We start from the raw sequence: 25,908 nt of genomic DNA, 5'->3' as shown, positions 1-25,908 counted from the left end.
CACTTAAAGTGCCCACAACCTTAATTTTGCGTAACTTTAAGCCTCAGTAAAATGTAAACCTGTGAATTCATCCTCTGCACAATTGTCACAAACATTTAAATTAGCTATAACGACCAGAACTGGTTTTGTGCCAGGCTGTAAACATGTTTGTTCCTGCTGTAAAGTTGAGCCTTTAAACATGGGGGTCTATGGGGCTTGAGTCACTTCTGGAGCCAGCCTCTAGTGGCCATTAGAGAAACTGCAGATGTTGGTGCTTCCATGTTAGCTTCGATTTTAGAGGTTACGTCTTGATTTAAAGTTAGCTAACATTTGCTAGCATTAGCTACTCATGCTAGACTTTGCTGTAGCAGCAAAATTGAAAAACTTGCTTTAAAAAGTTTTAATTTAAGTTTTTCATTCTTATTTAAATGTAAATCCAATGTATTTTTAGCAAAGATAAATTAGCCCGTTCATAAAACCCATTTAATTTACAGTACGCAACATTAATGATAGGCTAACTGCTACCAGTGAATCCTTGTGCTATCATGTGAGCTAGCTAACGCTAAACGTCTGCGCTGCACCTTTTTTTTTCTCACATACTGGCTAATTAGCGGTATTATTATTCCAAGTATACATACGTTAGCTAACATTTGCTAGCATTAGCTACTCATGCTAGGCTTTCCTGTAGCAGCAAAGCTTATGAATTAGTCACAAAATCTTGCTTTAAAAAGATTTATATTAACTTCATTTTTATTTAAATGTAAATCCAGTGTATTATTAGCAAAGATAAATTAGCCCATTCATATAACCTATTTAATTTACAGTACGCAACATTAATGATAGGCTAACTGCTACCAGTGAATCCTTGTGCTATCATGTGAGCTAGCTAACGCTAAACGTCTGTGCTGCACCTTTTTTTCTCACATATTAGCCATTTCGCGGTGTTATTATTCCAAGCTTATGGACATTCTTGTGGGCCACGACGAATTGTTTTCTAACTTCTCAAGCTAGAGTCTCTGACGCACCGTTTACCCTAGAAACCACCAGTGAAAGTGCAGCTGGGGGTGAGGCTAACACAGCTAGCAATGCTACAATGGCTGCTAACAGCTACATGCAAGCAAAACAAGGAATATATGTGGGCTAAGGGGTCCTTGGTGTGAAAAACATTGACGGCAGCTGCTTTATAGCATTTGAAAATTATTTAAGCTACTGAAAATGTTTGGCAGCACATTGACACCAGTGTTGATTGATTTTAAAACGAGTCGTAGACACTTGTGGCCTCCTCTTGTAGCTCGACTGTTGCAGTAGCAGAACATGCTTGCTCAGCTCACCCCCCCTCGCACCAGCAAAGGTTAAAAAAAAAAAAAAAAGAAAGGAAAGGAGTCTGGACAGAGCAGCAGCTCTTCCCGCTGACACAACCGGGCAGCTGTTGGTCCCACAGATTCACCGGATGCCTTGGTGTTTACCTACAGTCTTAAGCAACAGCTGGGCAGGGGCTTGAAATCAGATAGCGCACCTCTGAAGCTCCCCGGAATGGGCTCATGATTCATGCTGCAGACATGACGAACGTGTGAGTGGGAATGGCATTAAAAAGTGTTTCAAGAAATTAGGTGTGTGTCAGCGGGTTTGTCCACTGTGTGTGTCGAGGAAAGTGAGACGTATGTGAGAGTGTGTGTCTGTGAGGAGCCGGGAGGAGGTCGTAGTGCAGCGGATGCCAGCCTGACACTGTGGCTCTCATGTGGAGCAGATTGCAGAGATAACTCCCATACCACTCTGGGCAGCCCGCCCGTTAGCTGCCATTGATTCGCTGACCTTTTGGCCCGCTTTCCCTTCCCCTTCCCCTTCCTCCTCTCCCCCCCCTCCTCCTCCTCCCGCTGTCTCCCGTGCAGACCTGCCACCTGGAACGCCAGATGCCTTCGCCCAACTGTTGACCTGCCCCTACTGCGACCGGGGCTACAAGCGTTTGACATCGCTGAAGGAGCACATCAAGTACCGCCATGAGAAGAACGAGGAGAACTTCGCCTGCCCCCTGTGCAACTACACGTTTGCTTACCGCACTCAGCTTGAGCGGCATATGGCCACACACAAGCCTGCGAGGGATCAGGTTAGGGGGATTTTAATTTTTTCTTCATCCTTCACTTCTCTTTCTCCACCTCCTCCTCCTCCTCCTTCGTCCCCTGTTTCATTTGACTTCTAATGTGCTCTGATCCCTCGGAGAAGAGAGATCATTTTTTCTGATTGGCAATCATTATTAATTTTTCATGGCATTTTGAAGATGCAGATCCTTTAATGGTAATAACTTTAATTGAGGCCCTAAATGGTTTTTTGATGGCCCTCCCTGATATAATTTTCCAGTCTCGTGTTCACGATCGAATGATTGTGTGAATTTCCAATTTGGAAATTTTTATCAGCTCCTTAACTTCACTTCACTCCTGGCTTTTAATGTTCTTCTGGTGCAGCCCGCAGTCGTAGCACTCCATCAAACCGACCCCTCCCCCTACTTCTAATTTCATGCACTGCATAAACATCTGTGTATACTTGAATTTTCTCGAGCGATTTATATCCTATACGTCTGAAATATAATGTGAATCTGCTGGCAGTTAGCATGAATCACCTTAAAGTCCTGTGAGGTGAAAACGCATCCCGCGGTCACGGGCGTTTAACTCGCTTGTCAGCTTTAAGTTGAAGATGTGGGGCGAGATAGATTGTGGCGAGAGAGAAAAACATTTTTTTGCACGTTGGGGGATAATTATAACTTCTCAGTGAACTAAAATTGGAGCAGTAGATTTAAAAGTAGATGGAGTCGGTATCTGGTTAAAAAATACGACGAATTTAAGAGCGTGAGTTAATATTTGAAATGAAACAGGTCTGAGTTTGTGATTTATTGCACATACACACTGAACTGTAGCATTTATAAAGTATTGCTGCACGCTACATGCTAATTTTTGAAGCCTGCAGAGCAGAAAAAGGGGCAAAATTCAACTTCCTCCACCAGAAAAAGCCCTGTAACGTCCAATAGAATCACAGATGATATCACGGCGCTCTGCCGTGTTCAGTCCCAGGTCGTGGGTGTTGTGTTGTGCTCTCTGAAGCGAGAATGACAGGCTCAGACTGTGGCTGATTTGATCAGATGTCAGCAGCCAGCACTTTCACCTGATCTACCAGCTGGGTGTAAACGTGAGCAGATGGGCCGGCCGAGTGAGCCGCTGTCCCAATCCTCATATTACAATGCTGTTGGTGCTCCCCTCCAGAGTCGAGTCAATGGCAGAGGGCTCCTATTCAGGCGCCGCAGGTCCTTCCACAAAGCCGGTTATCTTGATTTGTAAATTAGCTGGATTGTTTAAGTGGTAATCCTCCAGATGAGACTCGAGTCTTGGTGCTGCTCTGTAGGTGGCGCTCTGTTTGATGTGCGCATTCAAGACCTAAAAAAAGGTAACACCACTTCCTCTTCGGCGCGTTCATGAGACGCATGTATTCATGTGAAAATGTACATTTGGCAATTAGCGGCAAACTCAGGAGGAGCAGTCAGATTAACATAAAGAATAATGTCCTGATAGGTAAACATGTGCTCTGCTGTTCTGTCTCGTATGTTTACAAGCCTTAATACTCCTCCTCCTCTTAACCAATTAGCTGAAATATGACTAATTAGAGGTTATACATATGCAAACATCCAGTCAGGCCCCCGCCCACAAGTAGGAGTAGCAGCAGCAGCGGCGGCGGCGGCGGCAGTGTTCACACTGACACGAGCCATGAAGGAGAGATGGAGCATTCTGCCGGTGCCATTCACAATTAAGAGCGCAGAGCAATTGTGTCTTATTAGCAGTGGTGGCGAGACTAAACTTTACCGGGCAGGGGTCCTCAGGGGGGAAGTAAGGGGATGGCGGCGGCGATGGTGGTGGTGGAGGTGGGGGCGGAGGCAGCGAAGCAGCTGTTGCTGTTTGTTTATGCAACTCAGCAACATACGAGCGGTGGGGTCCCTCTCCGGCGCTTGGCGGGGCCCCCGACTCTCCCTGCTTGATCTTTGAAGGTTGGGGCTGTTTGAACAATTCCTCCCAGTCCTCCCAGTGTCCTGCGCGCCACCATCTGTCTCCCCAGGAATGTGGGTAGAGTCAGCACACACCCCAGCATTTGTCAAGGCTGAACTGGGAGGAGGGAGTGTTCTTCCCCCTAGCGAGCTCACAGAATATGTGTCCTGTTTTGTTTTTTTTTGTTATTTACTAACCGTTTAACGTCCTCTTGGAATTAATTGTTGCGAGAGTGACGAGCCAGGTTTACACATAAGGCGTTGTTGCCGTCGCCGGGTATTATATTTTGACTTCTTTTCTTTTCAGAGAACAGGCCGGTGTTTGAATTGCAAATTTGATGGATTGCAACTGATGTTTACCTTTGAACAGCGAATCAAGGCCGGGCCTATACGCTGTGTTCTGTATCCTACGATTATTAAAGACACGTTCAAGGTTTTTAGAAAAAGAGCTAATTACTGTAAGGCATTTGAAAGGAGTACAAAGTGTAATTCAGATGGTGTGAATACAGGTATGCAGGGTGAAAGAGCCCGCAGATGATTCTGAATACCTTTCAGACTGATTAGGCCCAAATTAATGAAAAGTAGATCAGATCGGCGCTTCTAATGAAGGGGAAACGCTCTAAAAAGACTCTTTCATTGATTCTATTTTCTGGGCTGCCAAATTCTAAAGGCATGCCTCCTTTGGCTGAGGAGCCAGGAAATTAAAAGGTATGTGATTCTCTCTGTTATCACCGCCGCCGCTGCCTGTAGTCGCTCGACGGAGGTGGGAGTAGAAAGCCAAGATGCTCCGCTGGCGACAGGAGCCGCTTTGGCTTGTTGCTTGTTGTCATGCCGACCGATTGTGATTATTTACTGAACTCTCACCCCCACGATGTTTGTGCATTTTCTTCTCAACGCGCATCCCTCTCTTTTTCTCTTCCTCCCTCCCGCAGCACCAACTGCTCAACCAAGCGGCCGGCAACCGCAAGTTCAAATGCACCGAGTGTGGCAAGGCCTTCAAATACAAGCACCATCTGAAGGAACACCTCCGGATTCATAGCGGTGAGTCGCGGGAGGAATGCCGCCCTGCCTTTTTGAATATTCATAAGCATGATTTAAGAACGCCATGAATGTGCAGAAATTCCTTTTGGTTTATTTTGGACCCTCCCTGCTGTTGATGGACACTGAACTCTGCTGTGTTAAGAATCAGTGCCGATGCCAAGTACAATATTTGCTTAGAAATGCGTATGTGTGTGAAGCATATCAGCAAAATTCATTACAGTTATTAGCTTATTTGTCAGGAACAATGCCCATCGAAGAGGCCGAGTTGGCTCCGAAGGCTTTTTCTGATTGCTTAATTTTCTACACCAAACTTTTATTGTATTTTCAGTAAATTTCTGGCAATTTGATACTGCGCTGCAACTTTCCTTCTATATTAATTTATCTGATTCATTTTACTTTATTCTTTTTTTATGTATTAATACCTCCCTGTACCTATGTAAAACACTTTGAATTGCAAGTAATATTTGTAATATTTTGCAAAACCTTAAACCCTCTGGGTGGGAGATCGTTCTTTGCATGATCCTGTTTAAATCAATCTAAAAAAGGAACCATAACACACAGAGCATTCATTCTTTTTGCAGCTGAAAGCAAAGGCCTCTGCCTTCTTCATCATGTCATTACCTCACGTTACCTTACCCTGCGTGTGGTGCAAATGTAGTATTTGGCCATACTTATGTGGGCATTTTCACGGGATTTTCCCCGCAATAGCTGCGGGAGAACGTTGTTCGCATAATCCTGTTTTATAATGATCTAAAATAAAAATCATAACAGCTAGAGCAGTTATTCTTTTTGCAGCAGAAAGCTAAGGCTCCTGTCTTCCACGTCATCATGCTGCACGCTTGTGATGACATGTGGTGCACAGCCACGCAAGAATGTGCACATGCACCAGAGGAATGAACAATGAATGTACCTCAACGCCTTTGCGCTTTGCTCATAAAAATGAGCATATCTGAAAAACTAATTAATGTACATACTTCAAATAACTTCTGGAGTGTTAAGAAATATTTTGTTTATGTTTCTACATTTTAAAATCTTTAGGATCCATAAGTTTAGTGTGTTTACTTTCGAAAATCTGATGAAAAAACATGTCAGATTGTCCTAATTTCGTAATTTCTTTCACATTCCTTCAAATTAGAGTTACAAACAATTTCAATACTTTTATCAATTCTTATAGTTTACTGACTTCCATACCCTTTTAGCTCAGCTTGTACAGAGTTTAGGGATATGAAGCACATGAAGATTGAAGATTTGATGATATTATTCATGTCAGCCATTTTACAATCATTTCTGTTTGTTTGTTTCAGGTGAAAAACCGTACGAGTGCCCCAACTGCAAGAAGCGTTTCTCCCACTCGGGCTCCTACAGCTCCCACATCAGCAGCAAAAAGTGCATCGGCCTGATCGCTGTCAACGGCAGGATGCGCAGCAACATGAAGACAGGCTCCTCCCCGACCTCCGCCTCCTCCTCGCCCACCAACTCCGCCATCACCCAGCTGCGGCAGAAGCTGGAGAACGGCAAGCCGCTCGGCCTCTCCGAACACAACAACCACTTGAGCATCAAGACGGAGCCGCTGGACTTCAACGACTACAAGCTGATGATGGCGTCTCACGGATTCGGCGCTCCCGGGCCGTTCATGAACGGAGGCATGGGAGGGAACAGCCCGCTGGGGGTCCACCACAACTCGACGGCCCAGAGCCCCTTGCAGCACCTCGGGATGGCCGGGCTCGAGTCGCAGCTCCTGTGCTACCCGGGCCCGCTGGCGAACAACCTGAGCGAGGTGCAGAAGGTTCTCCAGATCGTGGACAACACTGTGTGCCGGCAGAAAATGGACTGCAAGCCTGAGGAGCTCTCCAAGCTCAAGGCCTACATGAAGGAGCTGGGGTCCCAGGTGGAAGAGCAGAAACAGGTGCTGACTTCGACGGGGAGTCAGGTCGGTCTTCCACTTGTCAATCACAATGGCGCCACCAAAAGCATCATCGACTACACGTTAGAAAAAGTGAACGAAGCCAAAGCCTGCCTCCAGAGCTTGACAACAGACTCAAAGAGACAGATTAGCAATATCAAACGAGAGAAATCCAACCACATGCTTGAAGGAGGTGTCGAGGAGAAGGTGCAGGAAAATAACATGTTTACACCTTATGCTTGCCAATATTGCAAAGAAACCTTCACCGGGCCAATACCTTTGCATCAGCATGAACGCTACCTGTGTAAAATGAACGAGGAGATCAAAGCCGTGCTGCAGCCCAGTGAGAATTTGATGCCCAACAAACCAGGGATATTCATGGAGAAGAACACCCACTTATCCTCCTCCATGTTGTCTGAGAAGGGACTCACTGGGCCCCTTAACCCTTACAGGGACCACATGTCTGTGCTGAAGGCATATTTTGCCATGAACATGGAGCCCAACTCGGAGGAGCTGCTCAAGATTTCCATAGCGGTCGGCCTTCCTCAGGAATTCGTCAAGGAGTGGTTCGAGCAGCGGAAGATGTACCAGTACGGCACCAACAGAACCCCACCACTAGAGCACAGGAACAACATGGATATGGTTGTCGGAACAAATAACCACCACACTCCACCAAAAGACTCTATGGCAGCTAGGTCACCTGTGTCTCTAATGAAACCTACTGACCCCATCACGTCCCCCTCCATAGCAGAGCTCCATAACAACGTAAACAACTGTGACAACCCGCTCAGACATTTGAAAAACCACCAGTACGGCAACAGCGCCAAACCCACAGGTGAAAAGTTGGACCACTCCCGCAGCAACACCCCCTCCCCGCTAAATCTGTCCTCCACATCTTCCAAAAACTCTCACAGCAGCTCCTACACTCCAAACAGCTTGACTTCAGAAGACCTGCAGGCTGAGCCGCTGGACCTCTCTCTGCCGAGACTAATGAAGGAACCCAAGCATGCACTGACTGTCAAAAGCAGACCGAAAGTCAACAGCATTACCATTGACCATAACAGCATCCCCTCTCCTCGAGAGCACTTCGAAGAGCCTTTGAACTTGGCCTATCTCAAGAAGGAATTCTCAGGCTCTACCAACAACGGAAACCTTGAAAAAAGCACTAGCCCCATCTTCGGCATTAACCCATTCGCTGCCAAACCCCTGTACACGTCACTTCCACCTCAGAGCGCTTTCCCACCTGCCACATTCATGCCCCCGATGCAGGCCAGCATACCGGGTCTTAGGCCCTACCCGGGCATGGATCAAATGGGCTTCCTACCACACATGGCCTACACTTACGCAGCAGGGGCAGCTACCTTTGCCGAGATGCAGCAGAGGAGAAAGTACCAGCGGAAACCAGGTTTCCAGGTAAATAAGCCACCTGTGGTTTTTGCAAAAGCCCCAGGCTCACTCAGACTCCCTAAAATGATCTGAACTCATTTCTGTACTAATTAAAACCGACTTCAGAGTCAGGAGAGTTAAACGCTCACCTGAGGTGGAGTGAGCTGGCAGAGGAGATGGAGATAAACAGCTGTGGCACGACCCCCGGGGTGGGGAGACGTGAAGTGTAGTTAGTGGTGTCATGGAGAAGACGGGGCATTTTAGAGTTTCGAGTTTCGAGTTAATGAACCTTTTTGGTGATTGATCAGTCATTTTAGACCTTATCTGGCAAAGAAGACAAATATTCGACTTTCTGATTTATAAATCGAGGTACTTTCTGACAAACAGTTATTTCACAATGCTTTCTACTGATTAGTAATCATTAGTTGGAATCCAGTATGTATTTTTTGCAGCTGTCTAGCCTAGATTTCAATCTCAACCCTGAATATCTGCACGTTTTAATTCAAAAAGCTCCGATTTACGCATAAAAGAACACATTGGCGCAAAACATCAAACAGCATCAGGTTCAAATAAATAACAGGAACGATATTGGCCCTAAAATCTCATCTCAATAAAGCCGTAATTGTTACCACTCTCCACTGTAAATTCTCCCCTCTGCTGTGTGTGGAATACATTAATGCTCCTGACTCCAGTCCTCCTCCAGCGCTGGCCTGAACTCAGATATTTTGTTATTAAATATGGGTGAAAGGCCTTTGTAAAAATGACAAAGGTGAGCCCCGGAGCTGTGCACTTCTCCAAAATTTCCCATCGCAACTTTGCTGCATTTTAAAGAGAGCCACAGCCAAAATGAGCTCCTACATGTGGATTAATAATGCACAGTCTCCATGTTCATTACCACTGAATGCTGAAGGCTGTTTAACATAGAGGGAACCATTTTGATGAAAAAAAGTATTAATAATGTTTCCTATTCTAAGTTATTAAATTAGATTTTAAAAATACAGCTACGGGCGTTTAGTTCAAATTGATTGCAGAGTGATAGTGGTCCCTTCTTAAAACACAGTGCAGAGCTGTCCTCACATTATCACACACACACACACACACATGCTCATTGAAGGAAGCTTTGCTGGCTCAATATTGGCCATTAAGGTGCACCTTCTGATTTTAATCATTATATGAGTTTGCAATTTCAAGAATGGCTCACTCTGCCGCCTCTAATGTTGTAATATTGTTCATGTTTGAGACTAATCTTCATCATAAAAGAGAATTTTTAAAGGGAATCTGCAGAATTAACACTCCTGTACAAAATGAGACCACACTGAATACACCATTACGGCGGAGTTTCATAATGGGGAGCATGTCAGTTATAGATGGGCGATATTACGGCGGAGCTGAAAGTTTTATAAGAAATCAACGCTGGTATGTGCTGGTAATTAAAAATGCATGAGAACATGAAGCATAGTGTGATTGTTTGGGAGGAACGCTTCAGTTTACTGCTTTATCCAAGAACACAGGAGGTGATTTCTTTAAACATTAAGCGGCTTTTATTGAGATTAAAACAACATTTGCACACTTATGCATCATATAATTGCATATAATGACGTACATTCATAAAATACTTTGTCGTTTTTTAAATAATTTAAAGTATTAAACTGATACAGAATCGAATCGTGACATTTTTCTGTGTCAGTGTAAGTATATATTTTTTAATCGTATAAACTATCAATATTAAGCTTTTGGTCACCTACTACAATCATGAAATAAATTCCTTTTTCAGTCCACTACATATATTTTGTTGCAATAAAAATAACTGAAGTGAGATTGAAAATTTTGATTCCCGCCACTTTTAAACTGCTTTTTTTGTGTGGTTTTGTGTTGCTAATGATTAGCATCAAGCAAATGGCCACAGATATCTTTCTGCTGACCTCGTCTACAAATTATCTTACTGTGTATAGAAGTTATGTCAAAAGATAAAGCTTTCTATAGTTAATAATCCAAGAAATGACTGAAAAACGTAATGTACTTTCTACTGCAAGCTAGATTAAGCTAACACCAAAGCTAAAGTGGGTAAATTTTGTTGCTAAGCAGCTTTTCTTTTTGTTGAACATCCCTATAATGTCATATTAAGAGATTAGATAGTTTTCTAGAGTTCATATACTAAAAAAAATGTACTAAAAATGTGAAGTAATTTAACGTAGCTTCTACATCATGCTAGAGTGTTGCTTAAGTGAGTAAATGTTGCTAATAGCAACTTTTTTTCTTGTTGAACCTGTCTACAGTTGACATTATTGTGTATAGAAGTCATGTTGAGAAATTACAAAGCTTTCTGGAGTTAATGAAATAAGAAACATGCTATACACTTCTACATCAAAGCTAGCTTGAGCCAAAGCTAAAGTAGCTAAATTTTGGTGCAAACTACAGCTTTTCTTCTTGTTGTACTTGTTTACAAACCACATTACTGTATGTAGAAGTTAAATTGAGAGTTGATAGAGCTTTCTAGAGTTAATAACTAAGATTTGTACTTGAATTGCAAAAGAATTTAAGATATGCTTCTACGCAAGCTAGTTTAAGCTAAAGCTAAATCAAAAATAACTAAATTTTGTCGCTAATTGCAGCTTTTCTTCTTGTTAAACTTACTGTTTACAGAACACTTAAAGAATATTGGGCTTTCTAGAGTTAATAAACTAAGAAAATGACAGAAATTGTAAAGAAATTTAACATATACTTACACTCAAGCTAGCTCAAGCCAAAAAAGTTAAGCTAACGTAACTAAATTGCAGCTTTTCTTTTTGTTGACGTTATTTACAACCTTACTGTATATGGAAGTCATTTTTAGAGATTATGTAGCTTCCTTGACTTAATTAACTGAGAAATGTACGAAAATTGGAAAGAAATTTAACATGTGCTTACACTGAAGCTAGCTCAAGCTAAAACTAAAGCTAAAGTAACTACATTTTGTCGCTAACCGCAGCTTTTCTTCCTGTTGAACTTATTTACAAAAGAACCTTACTGTTTATAATGGTCATTTTTAGAGATTATTGAGCTTTCTAGAGTTAATAAACTAATAAATGTGTTAAAATTGTAAGGAAATTTAACATATACTTACACTCAAGCTAGCTCAAGCCAAAAAGTTAAGCTAACGTAACTAAATTTTGTCGCAAATTGCAGCTATTCTTTTTGTTGAACTTGTTTACAAACGACCTTACTGTATATAGAAGTCATTTTTAGAGGTTATGTAGCTTCCTGGAGTTAATAAACCAAGAAATGTTCAAAAATTGTAAAGAAATTTAACACGTACACACTCAAGCTAGCTCAAGATAAAGCTAAAGTAACTACATTTTGTTGCTAACCGCAGCTTTTCTTCCTGTTGAACTTATTTACAAAAGAACGTTACTGTATATAATTGTCATTTTTACAAATTATTGAGCTTCCTGAGTTAATTAACTAAGAATTGTATAAAAATTGTAAAGAAATTTAACATATGATTACACACATGCTAGGCTAAGCTAAAGCTAAAGTAAGTAGATTTTGTGGCTAACCACAGCTTTTCTTCCCGTTGAACTTATTTACAAAAGAACCTTACTGTATCTAATTGTCCTTTTTAGATATTATTGAGCTTTCTAGAGTTAGTAAACTAATAAATGTGCTATAATTGTAATGAAAATATGAAAACATATGACTACACACATGCTAGATTAAGCTAAAACTAAAGCTAACGTGACTACATTTTGTCACTAACCGCAGCTTTTCTTCTTTTGAAATTGTCTATTAATGACCTTACTGTATTTTGAAGTGATTCTTAGAGATTATTTAGCTTCCTGGAGTAAATTAAGTAAGAAATGTACTAAAATTATAAAGAAATTTAACATAGCCTATGCTAACACTCAGGCTAGCTCAAGCTAAAACTTATGGTAACGTAACTACTTTTGTAGCTGATTCCAGATTTTCTTCTTTTGAGATTGTCTATAAATGACCTTACTGTATATAGAAGTCAATTTTATAGTTAATAAACTAAGAAATGTACTAAAAATGTAACATATGATTGAACATCAAGCTAGCTCAAGCTAACACTAAAGCTAAAGTAAGTGAATTAAACATTTAATAAATGCACTGCAGCCCTTTGTCACGCACCCAATTCATTATAATTTCTTGTTTTCTCTTTTTTATTTTCTCTCTGATTGTCAAGGGGGACCTGCTCGACGGTACACCAGATTACATGTCAGGGCTGGACGACATGACAGACCCCGACTCCTGTCTGTCGCGGAAGAAGATTAAGAAGACCGAAAGTGGTATGTACGCGTGTGACTTGTGCGACAAAACATTCCAGAAGAGCAGTTCCCTTCTAAGACACAAATATGAACACACAGGTATATACTGTTCTAGACCCTTATTTTAAACCCCATTGCTTTTTTTATGTTTTAAATGTTTGTGTTTCCGAATCCTCTCAGTATGAATATATATATTTTATGTTACCCCCCCTTTTTCTCCTTCTTTCCCTCTCTGTTTGACCCTTAAGTTGTATATGTAAACCGACACCTAACTTGCTTCTTCATTGACAGGATGCCAACGAATGAGTAGATCTCAGACGAGAAAGTTTGACTTTGTGACGTGTTTGAAGCTTTGTGTGTTCTTCTCTAAAATATCCATGTGAGATTGTTCCTTAAACGTGTAATGTGTAATTAATGCAGGTAGGCAAGCACAGGGAGCTATCTTTTCAAGTCATTGTACTCTTTATTTTCCAATCATATCCTGCTGTATTAACCATTTTGCTATCTTAAAAGACACACATCAATTCACCTAGATATATAAAGCCGGCAAAAGGCCCCTAATGCCTTTATCGGCCCCATTATTGGCGATAGATCACATCAGCGGAGTAGTGCTCAGAAGCTTCAGAGCGCTGATAACAAGTCTTTCATTATAGTCATTATACAGAGATCCTCTTTCACTAGGTTGCATCATTTATTTTATCCGCTATCTGTAGCAGAGCGCTCGGTGCTTTATGCAGCCTTCATGTTATCTGGTTGGACATAAAAGGGAGGGAGGGTGCACCGTCAGAACAGTGCGCTGAACTCTTAAAAAAAAAAAAGGGGGTGCGTTATCTGCACAACGCCCCTGCATCTCCGAGCGCGACGCTTTCATGTTCGCGTCGCTGTGTGTTGTTTTTAACAATATTACGAGGCTCTGAAGTGCAGTTGAACCGGCCAGATGTTGGACAGAAGTGCAGTTTGAAAGCCTGTTGCCTGGTGGGCTCCGGTGTCAGAGGGGAGTCATGTGATTTGTGCGAGGCAGGCAGCCATATTTCCACACGTGCTGAGCAGCAGTGAGTGGGGAAGAAGGAGCCAGAGTGAGATGTTTGGAAAGTTAGGAGTGGGAGTTTTTTTTTAGGCACAAACGCAGGTAACTTTGAAAGCAACCCTGAGTGAAGAAGCTCGTTTAAGTTTTGGAGTGCAGCAGCAGCAGCAGCAGCAGCAGCCGTGTGGCCACATTACAAGCCGGAGGACATTTATTTAGCCAGACAGTTTATGGCCCCGTGTCATAAAACTATCTCACCCTGCCCTTGTGGCCAGCTTGGGTTTTTCATTTCTGCCTTGGCATCTGAAGCGTCCCGTCACATTTGGTAGACGGAGGAGCCCCAGCCCAAAACCTAATGGAGGGCCAGGCGTCACCATGAACTTGAATTGTGTTTGGAGATAAGCAGGGCAACCCCTCGGAGCCTCCACCCTCTCCTCCCCCCACCAGCAGCACATCTCGGATTTGTTTACTCCTTTGTCGCGCCTTCTGTTTGTTTGCTTTGCAGTAGTTTATTTATGTTGCATTCATCAGCATGGCACGCAGGCCTAAAATAAGTAGTTGTGGTTGAGTTTCTCCATGCTTTAACCACGGGAGGGAATTTCCATAATGTAGACCCATGAATGCGAGCGCACTTTCTCATCGCGCTCGCAATTTGAATAAACAAATAGCCCTAAGTCGTAAGTCAAAGTTGGATTTAATGCTCCGTGATGTCATTTTACTCCATGCCATCCAATTCATCAGAGTTTTTCCTCAACGTTTTTTGCTTTCCTCTGACTTGTGTGATTTGTTGTAGCAGCAGGACGGAGCGAGGCAGGCCACTCACGTCCCCGCTCTGTGTTTTGTGTCTCCGCAGGCAAGAGGCCGCACCAGTGCCAGATCTGCAAGAAAGCCTTCAAACACAAACACCATCTCATCGAGCACTCCAGACTGCACTCGGGGGAGAAGCCTTACCAGTGCGACAAGTGCGGGAAGAGGTTCTCCCACTCGGGCTCCTACTCGCAGCACATGAACCACCGCTACTCCTACTGCAAGAGGGAGGCAGAGGAGCGGGAGGCGGCCGAGCGGGAGGCCCGCGAGAAGGGCCACCTGGAGCCCACGGAGCTGCTCATGAGCCGGGCGTACTTGCAGGGCATGACTCCTCAGGGTTACCCGGAGCTGGCGGAGCGCGAGGCCATCCTGAGGCACGACGCCGTGAACGGAGGGATCAGAGAGGGACGGAAGGAAGTGGACGGAACGTACGCGAAGATCGGACGGAGGGACGACGAGTTTGAGGAGGAGGAGGAGGAGAGCAAGAGCATGGACACGGACCCGGACACGTTGAGGGACGAGGAGGAGAACGGAGAGCACTCGATGGACGATAGCTCGCTGGACGGCAAAACGGAAACCAAATCGGATCACGAGGACACGATGGAGGATGGCATGTAATCGGCGATGACAACGGCGGCGGCGTTTCAAAAGCTTCCCATCTTAAGAGTTTTAAGTTTCTCTCTTTCGGTTCAGTATTCTTACCTGCTCGGTTTAAAACACCGTGTTTTAAGCCGTACGTGCACGTGCCTGAAGCTTCCGGGAAGCTTTCTTTGACAGACTCCTCGGGTGGAGGGGAGGGGAGGGGGGGTGAAGATGTCTGCCGAACAAGACATGGACTCAAAAATCAATCTGGAGGAGGCGTCGAGGGAAGGGAGGCATGGGTTTGTGAAATAAGCTGCATTATGCAAACCGAACAATGAATAAATGAATACATTTCAAAAAATGTACAGTACTAAGGCCTAAAAATATGTGTGGTGCTAACCTCCTCAAATAAACCCCCTGTGTTCCATAGTATTTATAGCACAACTAGTGACTTGTACAAATTGCACTCCGCTTCTATAATCATGAACAAAAATAATAAAAAGTATTGCCTATGTATATATTTATACAGTGTTGGAAAAAGAGCAGTAGTGTCTGCACTACAGTCCTTCGATATTACCTTTGTTATCACCTACCTACCTACCTACCTACCTACGGTGTTGTCTTTAGTTTTGCCATGTTGCCCGGCCACAAACATCTCCAGCCACACTATTTTAGGCCTCTTCTTGAATCAAATGAAGGAATTTAAACAAAAAAGACTGTATGAAGGATGACGTTTCAAAGAGACCTTCGTTTTAAGGGAAAATACAGTTTATGGACAGATGGTATGGGGGAAAAAAATGAAGGACGAAGCCTTTGTAAGGTGTTTTTTGATAAGAAAAAAGAAGCCTTATATGCAAACCTTTTAACCTGTGTGTTTTCTGCAAGTGCCACCCTCGTATTGTGTAAAAGGAAGGTTACTTTTGTTCACCAGCTTCAGTATTATGAAATGGTTCACCGTTGTTCTTTGAAGCATCCGTGTCAGTATTAAGACTTATAGGCAGCAGTTCCTTAGTTTACATTATGTTGTGCAATGTTTTCTCAGTTTCTTTATTTTTTTCTTTTTAACTTTGTCAGTATTACACCAAACATTTTTTTTTTCTGAAAACAACAAATTGCATTCGTTTTATTTGTAGGTTTTAAAAAAAAAAAAAAAACATTATTTATGTGGCCCATTTTATATTTCCTAATTTTATTTATTTCATACTGTTGTGTACAGTACTATAGTTCTTCAATATATAGATATATTTTAGTAAAAAGGAACATGGTGTCGATCATAGGGGCAAATTTTACGTAAAGAGAGCATTTATTGTGTTTTGAAACATTGTGAAATGCGAAGTTTAATCTTATTTTATTTTATTTCCTTTATTTTCCAGTTACTGGAAAATTCCAAATTTGGGAACTTTTATACAATTGTGAAAACACTGTATTTTCGACTGAAAAAATTCCACTTTCTTCATCTTTGTTTCTTTTTTTAAGCTAAAAAAAATGAAGAGGGACTGTTAAATACTATGTATGATATCATGACTGAAGAAGAATCTTTCCTGAAATGTCTTTGTAAAAGTATTATTGAATTCTTAATTTGTAATTTCTCTTGAAAATGACCCTGCTCGAATAAAAGTAGCCAAATTACAGAGTACCAAACCCTCAGCGCTTCATGTTTATTCACAGAGAACAAACAGTGAGGTTTGCTTGGCAGCGCCGCGGCCCGAGTCACAAGGAGAAGTGGGAATCTTTCTTTTCTCATATACAGAAACCGCTGTGGATGAAGTCTTCTCATTATTATGTTAATTACATTCACTTTCAATTCACGCATCAAAGTGAGTTGACCCCGGCCCTGCTGCTCATTACGTCTCGTTTAGGTGAAGCCAAACATATATTCCACATCTCTCCACCTGTGTTTCTGCTACGCTTTATACCCAGTCACACCACCGCCATGTATAACCACAAATATTTAATATTTATTTCTTATTTCCAGCATTAAAAGAGCAACACCTGATCACTTTAACAAGTTTTACACTGCAGTTAATACTGCATGCTGTCATCAAGAACCAAATGTGTAAATCCGCCACTGAAAATAGTCCCCAAAATGTGTAGTTTACTTCTCTTATCCAGTTGTTTAAGGAAATATATATAAATATCTCACACTTTTTTGAAGGTTTATGTTTTAATATTTTGTGTGTGAATCCGCCGCTGAAAATAATCCCCCCAAAAATGCTTAATTTCTTTCTGTTATAGTTGTTTCTGCTAGAAACTACAGTAGCCAGCTGTTTGAGGATTTATCAGAGCCTGTTTTATAAAATGAAACTATTATCTGTGACACTTTCTGAACATTTATTCTTTAGTAGTGTGACAAATGCCCCTGACAAATGCGCAGTGTCCTGTTTTAGCTGTTTTTATGAAAAACTACAGTAGCCAGCTGTCTAGGGAAATTACACTAAATTAGAATAAAATATGTTAAATATTGGACACTTTTTTGAAGGTTTATGATTTAGTATTTTGTGTGTCAATCCGCCACTGAAAATAGTCCCCCCAAAAAATGTTTAATTTCCTCCTGTTATAGTTGTTTTTGCTCAAAACTACAGTAGCCAGCTGTTTAATAGAATTACATGGCCTGTTTTAAAACCAAAATATGATGAATATCTGACATTTGTTTTAAGGTTTATGATTCAGTATTTTGTGTGTTAATCCGCTGCTGAAAATAGTCCCCAACAAAATTCATAGTGTCCTCTTGTTTTAGTTGTTTTTGCAGTGTCCAGCTGTTTTAGGAAATTACAGGGCCTGTTTTAAAACCAAAATATGATAAATATCGGACACTTTTCTTAAGATTTCTGATTTAGTATTTTGTGTGTTAATCCGCCAACTAAAATGGTCCCCCCAAAAAATGTTTAATTTCCTCCTGTTATAGTTGCTTTTGCTCAAAACTACAGTAGCCAGCTGTTTAATAGAATTACATGGCCTGTTTTAAAACCAAAATATGATAAATATCTCACACTTGTTTGAAGGTTTATGATTTAGTATTTTGTGTGTTAATCCGCCACTGAAAATAGTCCCCAACAAAAAATGTTTAATTTCCTCCTGTTATAGTTGCTTTAGCTAAAAACTACAGTAGCCAGCTGTTTAATAGAATTACATGGCCTGTTTTAAAAGTGAAATATGCTACATATCTGATGCTTGTTTTAAGATTTATGATTTAGTATTTTGTGTGTAAATCCGCCGCTGAAAATAGTCCCCAACAAAATTCACAGTGTCCTCTTGCTTTAGTTGTTTTTACTCAAAACTACAGTAGCCAGCTGTTTAAGGAAATTACAGAGCCTGTTTTAAAACCAAAATATGATGAATATCTGACACTTTTTTTGAAGATTTATGATTCAGTATTTTGTGTGTCAATCCGCCATTGCAAATAGTCCCCCCAAAAAATGTTTAATTTCCTCCTGTTGTCATTGTTTTTGCTAAAAACTACAGTAGCCAGCTGTTTGAGCAAATTATTAAGCCTGTTCCGAAAATGAAATATGAAATATATCTGTGACACTTTTTGACGATTCATGTTTTAGTATTTTGTGTGTTAATCCGCCACTGACAATAGTCCCCCCCCCCCCCCCCAAAAAATGCTTAATTTCCTCCTGGTATCGTTCTTTTTGCGAGATCGCATTTTTTTGAATTTTCATATTTTTATTTGACTTGTTGATGAGAGAAACATACAGAAAAAGCTGATCCCTCTAATAAGCTTTGCACTGTCGTTCATTTTAAGTCACACAGACCATCCTGCCACCTTAAATACAGACTAGAGCACCAAATGTGTGTTAATCCGCCACTGAAAATAGTCCCCCAAAAATGCCTAATATCCTCCTGTTTTAGTTGTTTAAGCAAAAAACTACAGTAGCCAGCTGTTTGAGGAAATGATTGAGCCTGTTTTGATAATGAAATATGATAAATGTCTGACACTTTATTGAAGATTTATGTTTTAGTATTCTGTGTATTAATCCGCCACTGAAAATAGTCCCCCAAAAAATGCTTAATTTCTTTCTGTTATAGTTGTTTTAGCAAAAAAACTACAGCTTACAAATTACAGAGCCAGTTTAGAAAATGAAATATGATAAGTATCACACTTTTCTGAAGGCTTATGATTTGTGTGTTGATCCGCCACTGAAAATAGTCCCCCAAAATGCTTTATATCCTTTTAGTGTTGCCATCTGTTTAAGGAATTACTGAGCCTGTTTTATAAAAATGACACTATAAATTTGTGACACTTTTTGAAGATGTACTTGATTAGTATTTTGTGTGTTTATCCACCACTGAAAATAGTCCCCCAAATTATGCCTAATTTTTCCTCCCTAAACACTACAGTAGCCAGCTGTTAAAGGAAATTACTGAGCCTGTTTCAAAAATGAAATATTTTTTATTTTGAGTTTTTTTAATTTAGTATTTTTATAAGATCTGTTAACGACAAGAAACATACAGAAAAACCTGATCTTTCTAACAAGCTTCACACTGAGTCACACAGACCATCCTGTAACCTTAAATACTAACTCGAGCTCCAAATGTGTGTTAATCCGCCACTGAAAATAGTCCCCAACAATTTAAGAGTTCCCTCCTCTTGTACAAGTTCCAGCTAAAAACTACAGTAGCCAGGTGTGTGAGGAAATTACAGAGCCTGATTTAAAAACTAAATTACATATCTGTGATGCTTGTTTAAAGATTTATGTTTTAGTATTTTGATTTTTGACGATATGAAAAACAGAGGCATATGTCAGCTTTGTTTTTTTAAATATTCAGGTGAACAAAAAAGTAATTTCAAGAGTTTCGTCCCTTTAATACTTTATGTGACAACATTGTTTCCTGATTTTTATGAGTGGAAATATCTCTTTATTTTTCCAACAAACAGCTCAGTGATGACAACATGTGGGAATTAGCGCTAAATGTCAGTTTATTTTCTTACTTTAATTAATAATCAAATACCAGAATGATGCAAATCCAACATGAGAATCAATAATGAAAAAAAGGACACCAGTAGTTTTGTGCTTTGTTCACTGAGCCACGCAGGATCCATTCATTCCTCCAGCCATTAACAACACTTCTCCTTCTCCAAATCTGCTCTCGAAACTTTCTCCACGGCTGACAGGTGGACTCCAGCAGCGGAGTCCTCTCCACTGAAGGAGACGCTCGACTCCATTAGCCACTCACACTGCGTTATGCAGATTAAAAGCAACATCAAAAGGCCGAGATGAAAGCGGCTAAAGGTTGAGCGATGCCAAACATCAGAACGCGCTTTGCATATTCCGATTTTTCCTATCGATCGGCGTGCCATCGGATCATTCGCCGACCATCTCACAGATAAAAGAGCCGGTCTTAAATGATTAGCTGATGAATTTGATAATGTGCTGTGAACCGCCGGAACAATTACACATGCGGAAAAATGAGCGTGTGCGAGAGGGAATCCTCTGGAGGATATTGCTACCATTAAGAGAGAAATTTCAGCCTTCCTCTGCTTTTACATTTTACATCTATTAGACTTGCATACAAGCTCGAATCCAGAGGCCTCCGACTTCACAGGCAACTAATAGGGAGGTCAAAGGTCGGGATGGATGTGATGAAATATTCCTGCAACTGTAGAGTAGGTAGAGGCAGAGGGGGGGAGAGCTGAATTAGGAAACAGGAAATCAAAGCGAGGGGGAATGTGGAGGGAAACAGGACGAGAGGTGTGAAAGAAAGTCGAGATCCTTCCTCCTCCGCCGCCGTCCTTCTTCGCTGTCTGTTTGAATTCCAGTTGTCACTCTTTGGATATCGGCTGATACTGATGTTGATCCAATTTACCGATCAATACTGTCTCAGACTATTAGCCCGGGCTCAAAGGAGGACGGCTTTTAATTGCAATCCGACCGCAATGATGGCGCCCCACATTGATTTTTTGTGTACTTAATAATTTTAATTTTCCCATAAATATGTTTCAGCCGGAGTATCCTTGCTCTCTGTGTAAATTGAAAATGCAAGCAGACACAAATTAACTGTTTGTGCATCAGAGAGCGAGTGTCAGACGCTGAAAATCCTAATTTTATTGTCCAGAATCCTTACTTTTATGCCTGCAGCTTGTATTTTTTGGCTCCTGATACCAATTTAGATGTTCAGAAATGAAACCAAAATGATCTTTGCACATTTCAAACACACCTTAAACCTGATTCCACTTCTTTCCCGTGTTAAAATCCCCAGATGCCGACCTGTCTCGTCTCCGTTCTGCGGCGTCAGTGCAGCGATTGTGATCTGCTCTGATGTGAAACGGTGTTGGGAGTGCTGCCCGCCTCATAGAACATTTAAAAGGGAGGAAAAACAACAACACGAGCGTGTAGTAGTAATTCATACGAGTGTCATGCAGCCATATGCCTGGGCCAGATTGGTGGTGTATTTTGGACAGCTGAGATCTAATGATTCACTGCTGGGCCTTGTATAGACCAAAGCTAAGTGTACATTTTGCCTCAGGCTACTCCGCTGCCTCCACAGATACACTTAGTAGTAAAATCGACTTGTTTGCATCGAAAGCACTCCTCTGTCTTGCTTCATCCGTCCTCTCCTTCAATCCTTTACCTGCGTTTCTCATCTTCAGAGACACACAAAAAAAAAGGCCATTTGTCTGCGTGCGGTGAAGGCGCAGCGGCTTTCCCTTGTCAAGTCGACTTTATTTATACGGCGCTTTCAAAAACACAAAACCCAGCACGTAAATGTGCTTTAAGGAACAGGAGGGTTACAATATGGAAAAAGGGAGGCAGAGCATGGAGCATCAGCGGCGAAATGAAGACGTAAGGGGAAAAAAAGATCACGCTTTAATGCACAAAATAAGAGCGATAGAGCATGACAGAACACGTCGGAGGCCAGTGAGTGAAATTAGGTCTGAGGTTTGGTTGCGACTGAGAATTTCGAGTGTATTTTTTCCATGTTGAAGCTGCACTGGAGAACAGATCAGTCCCTGAAACAAAAACAAGTGAGTGACTCAGTGGTACCTCGGATGAAGACAGGAGGAACTTAATCCAATCAGTTAAACACAGGGTGCCTCTTCACACTCCTTTACACGTACTATAAGGAACTCAAAATCCAGAACTCTTTTATTCCATCACAGATCGACCTGGTTCCCACCTTGTAGGATTTCTGGGAATTAAAGTTCCAGCAGTTGAAATGCAGCCGGTGCAGTCCAGTGTGCTGATCCTGGAGCTGTCCAGGGTCCTCATCTTCTTTAGACTCCATCACCAATTTGTGATCCATTACATGTGCAGTTATGGTCTCCTTAAACCAGCCCAGTCATGTTTCATATCAACGTTTCTGAACTGATGTAGCTCAGGTTACATGTCTATGAGCAGTTTCTCTTGAGGAGGACGAGAGGATGCTGTTGCACCTTGGCAAGATGGCTGCCAAGTGGGAGACTAAAGTCCGAGACCAGCTGTGTTTGAGGCGACAACAGCAGGTATTTTTTAAGGTGATGTTCAAGACAATTGCATCTGGGTTGTGGTGCCAAAATGTGATGTTATCCAAGACCCAACCGAGTGTTTTTTGCGCCTCAACCCAACCAAACGTCAACCTCAGTGTTGTCAGGACTTAATTGAAAATTTAAATGTAAAGAAACGTCAGGTTTCAACATTACAACATTTATTCTGGCAGCTTGGGTTGCTTCGACAGATGGAGTTTGCTCAGCTGCCATGGAAACATACGACCACCTGCTAACACGTGATCATATTCAGGTCATGTTTGTTTAATGGGACCAATGAAGCATTAAAGTTGCCGTGTGGAAGTTTTGAAAACTAGTGGCGGTGTTGAGCGATGTTAGTTGACAGAATATCAACCCTTGAAACCCTGAAACCGGACGAGTCTTTGAACTCCTACTGTTCGCAAGTTTGTTTATCTTATTATTGGCAAGTACTTGTTGCCTTCGTTGGTTAGGTTGGCTAGGTTTCGGCAAGAGGAGTGGGACTGGTGAGGGTTGGGGCAAGAACGTCAAGGCACGCAAATCAGAGGCAGAGTAAGACGGGCCAGTCTTTGGCTATCCTAGAATTCGGAAATTCACCTCCAGTTCAGACAGATTTCCAGCAGACCTTCGAGGACGTGCTTCAGACAATGACTGACAACTTGTGGAGCTTCCCCACTTCAAGCAAAATATGTGATATGGCATTTTTGGCTCATGTATCCTCACGTCGGGGACACAACGGCGAGCATTAGCCAAGTTTAGCCAAGATGGCCGCAGCTGATGTGGAACTTCCTTTTGAATTACTATCTTCAAGTTGCGATGGCACAAACAGCAACATTTGTTCACAGACATTTGTGTTCTGCTTACATTTGTTCGTCGCTCAGCGCCACGTCAATGATTAGTTGTAGTTCTACCCAATTGCTTCAAGGAATTTGGTCCACATCTGTTGGTATGAGAGGGTGTTGACGAACTTGCATTTGGAATTTGGTCTGGCCATAGACGTAGAGTTAGGAGGGACGCAGGAGATATGCCCCCCTCGTTCTTTATAGCATGCGCATTTGTCCCCCCACCCCCAATAAAAACATGGAAGTAGCAGAGAACTTTGATTTTGACGAACTTAAAGACATTTCCACCATAAACCAATGCATAAAAATTCACCAGACTGCAGGAAATTAAGTGTTTGACACTCAAATTTCCCCACAAATATAAAAAGAGGAAGGACCCCAAACCACCTGTTTCGTATGTCTCCCCTCTAATGTTGACACGAAACCTACGCCCTTTGGTTCGGCGACGCCAGGCTACGAAATACCCCCTAGAACCACCAGTTGTTCGTAAGTTTTCCTTTATGTAGGGGTTAAACAAACAAAATATGTCAATAAGATTCCCTGTTTGCAGCCTTTATGCTAAACTAAGCTAAACTAAGCTAAGCTAATCTAATCACAACTTGACTCCAGCTTGATCTTCTCATGTCGCTCCTAGAAAGAGCCCTTGACATGTCAGAGGTGGATGACACCAGGTCATAAAGGTCAATATTGGACCCAGATAGTGTGAACATCCTTTATAACCCATGATGTCACGGAAGGAGTGTTTGGACGGGAGAAAAGTAGAGGAGATTGTCACACTTTTGACCTCATTAAATTATTTACATATCCCCATATGCCACCCGGACCATTCGCAGGGCACATGAAGGACGGGCCTGAGCAAAGACGAGAGAGGCAGAGAGAGAGCACTCCTCGGACCTGGCACTCGGCGAGAGAAAGTTCAATGACACGCAGGGAGGAAAAGCGCAAGTGACCAGCAGGGATTAGCCAATCAGAGCGTCAGAAGAGCAGCCAGCTGTTCATTCTGGCCACGGCGAAAAGAGCCCTGGAGCAGGTGGTGCAGCCCGGTGCCAGCGGTGCTACAGAGGAGGGGGAGAAAAAAAAAAAGGAAGAAGAAGAAGACGATAAAAGAAGCTCATGCTCGCTTAATGTGGGGACGTTACTGCATTACTTTTGGACTCTGTCGCGCCTTTTTTCTCCTCCCTGCCTGGCACTTATTGCTTATGCATGAATATTCCAGGGACACGAGAATATCTCTGTTTTCTCTAAAACGAGGGAGCCATCTCTTGAAAGACGAACCTCCGTCTTTATTTATGTGCCATTTACCGAAGCAGTGCTTCACAAGGCTCTGACAAAACGGTAGGAAGTGTTTAAGGAAGCATACAAGGAAGGCCATAAAATAAAAGCTAGAAGATGTGTTTGACGTTTCTGCTTCCTCTCTGATTCCCTACCTTTCCCAGAATGAAGCTCTCTCAGGTGAGCTTCTAATTCGTCTGTATGCTTTGGCGTGTTAAATATATATTTTCCACACACGGGCCTGTGAGCTGGAGGTGACAGCGCGAGCGTGAGGGGACAGAGTGCCATCGCCGCCTCTTCCACTGAATACAGCAGCTGCAGAGCGTCACAAAGACAACAATGCCCTCGCCATCGGAGGGGGTTCGGCGCACCGTGGTGATGTTGGACAGCTCTGCAAAGACCCCCGTGTGGAATTTTATTAATTTGCATTTATCGTTTTAGGCTCTCGCTCACACCGAAACACCGGGTTTGGCACAGCGGAGTCGTGGTGTGGCAATGGTAAAGCATGCTCCTGCAGAGAGCTGGGAGAGGGGACATAAAACACTCTGCTGCTGCTGCAAATAAATGCTCAGCAGTTAAAATGAGCCCAAAGTAAAGCAACATAAAGACAAGAATTTAATATAAGTTAAGTGTGATTGAGTTTAAGTGTAAATTGTCCCTGACACAAAGCTGCATTTCATTATTCATCAGTTTAAATGAGCATTTATTTGCATTATTTGGAAGCTTGGCCAGAAGCCAATGAGCCATCCACATACTTCCTGTCAATGAGCCCCCTGCTGGCTGACACTACTGTCGTAATTGATCGTTTCAATAAAGTTTTTTTCCGATGGTTTCCAGTCCAGTTTGTCAGCAGGATAGTTGGGAGACACATCCATTGACATCCAGGTTGTTGAATCCAATGGGAACCTCAACTTCTGTGAGAATGAAGAACCTGAAATGGCAGATGAGGAGACGTAAGTATTGTAGAGAGGAAGAGTTGTCAGTGATCCCAGTTGGGTTTATTGGATTTGATAAAGATATACGATTATTTTCAATGGAAGGATGATTCTGTAGGTTACAACGTGTTCCCTCGAGATGGTGCGCAACAGGCTTTGAGGTACGTTTCCTCTTGTTTGGTGGTTGCATCAGAGGTGTTACCCAATCAGCATGCTGAGGCAATGTAAAGGTGTGTTTCCCATAATAAAGCCCTTTGGAATTGATTTCAATTGATTTGCGTAACACAACAAGCTGTTCATTCCAGTCCCCATACTATTCAATAGGCCTGAAAAAGATTTAGTATGTCCAAATACAAAGTAGGTGAAATGCAGTACGCCAAAAATACCCACAATCCTCTGCA

The 25,908-nt window shown here is 42.1% G+C and overlaps 1 protein-coding gene across 4 annotated transcripts in view; it reads left to right on the top strand.

Moving 5' to 3' along the window:
• Nucleotides 1-16,647, top strand: part of zeb2b (zinc finger E-box binding homeobox 2b) — a 100,417-nt gene extending 83,770 nt beyond the window's left edge. For 2 of the 4 annotated variants that reach the window (XM_033616011.2, XM_078165805.1), the window contains exons 6-10: nucleotides 1,869-2,083; nucleotides 4,936-5,044; nucleotides 6,349-8,360; nucleotides 12,517-12,619; nucleotides 14,476-16,647. In XM_033616011.2, coding sequence (XP_033471902.2) covers nucleotides 1,869-2,083; nucleotides 4,936-5,044; nucleotides 6,349-8,360; nucleotides 12,517-12,619; nucleotides 14,476-15,047 — 3,011 coding nt within the window. In that variant the 3' untranslated portion in view covers nucleotides 15,048-16,647. Of the gene's footprint in view, nucleotides 1-1,868; nucleotides 2,084-4,935; nucleotides 5,045-6,348; nucleotides 8,361-12,516; nucleotides 12,698-14,475 lie in introns of all 4 variants that reach the window. The other 2 variants (XM_033616008.2, XM_078165804.1) reach the window with 1 other exon arrangement.
• Nucleotides 16,648-25,908: the final 9,261 nt, after the last annotated feature.

This window comes from Epinephelus lanceolatus, chromosome 24, assembly GCF_041903045.1.
Source record: "Epinephelus lanceolatus isolate andai-2023 chromosome 24, ASM4190304v1, whole genome shotgun sequence".
NCBI classification, from domain to species: Eukaryota; Metazoa; Chordata; class Actinopteri; order Perciformes; family Serranidae; genus Epinephelus; species Epinephelus lanceolatus.
Note: the sequence above shows the minus strand (reverse complement) of the source record. Positions and strands in the feature narration are given on the sequence as shown.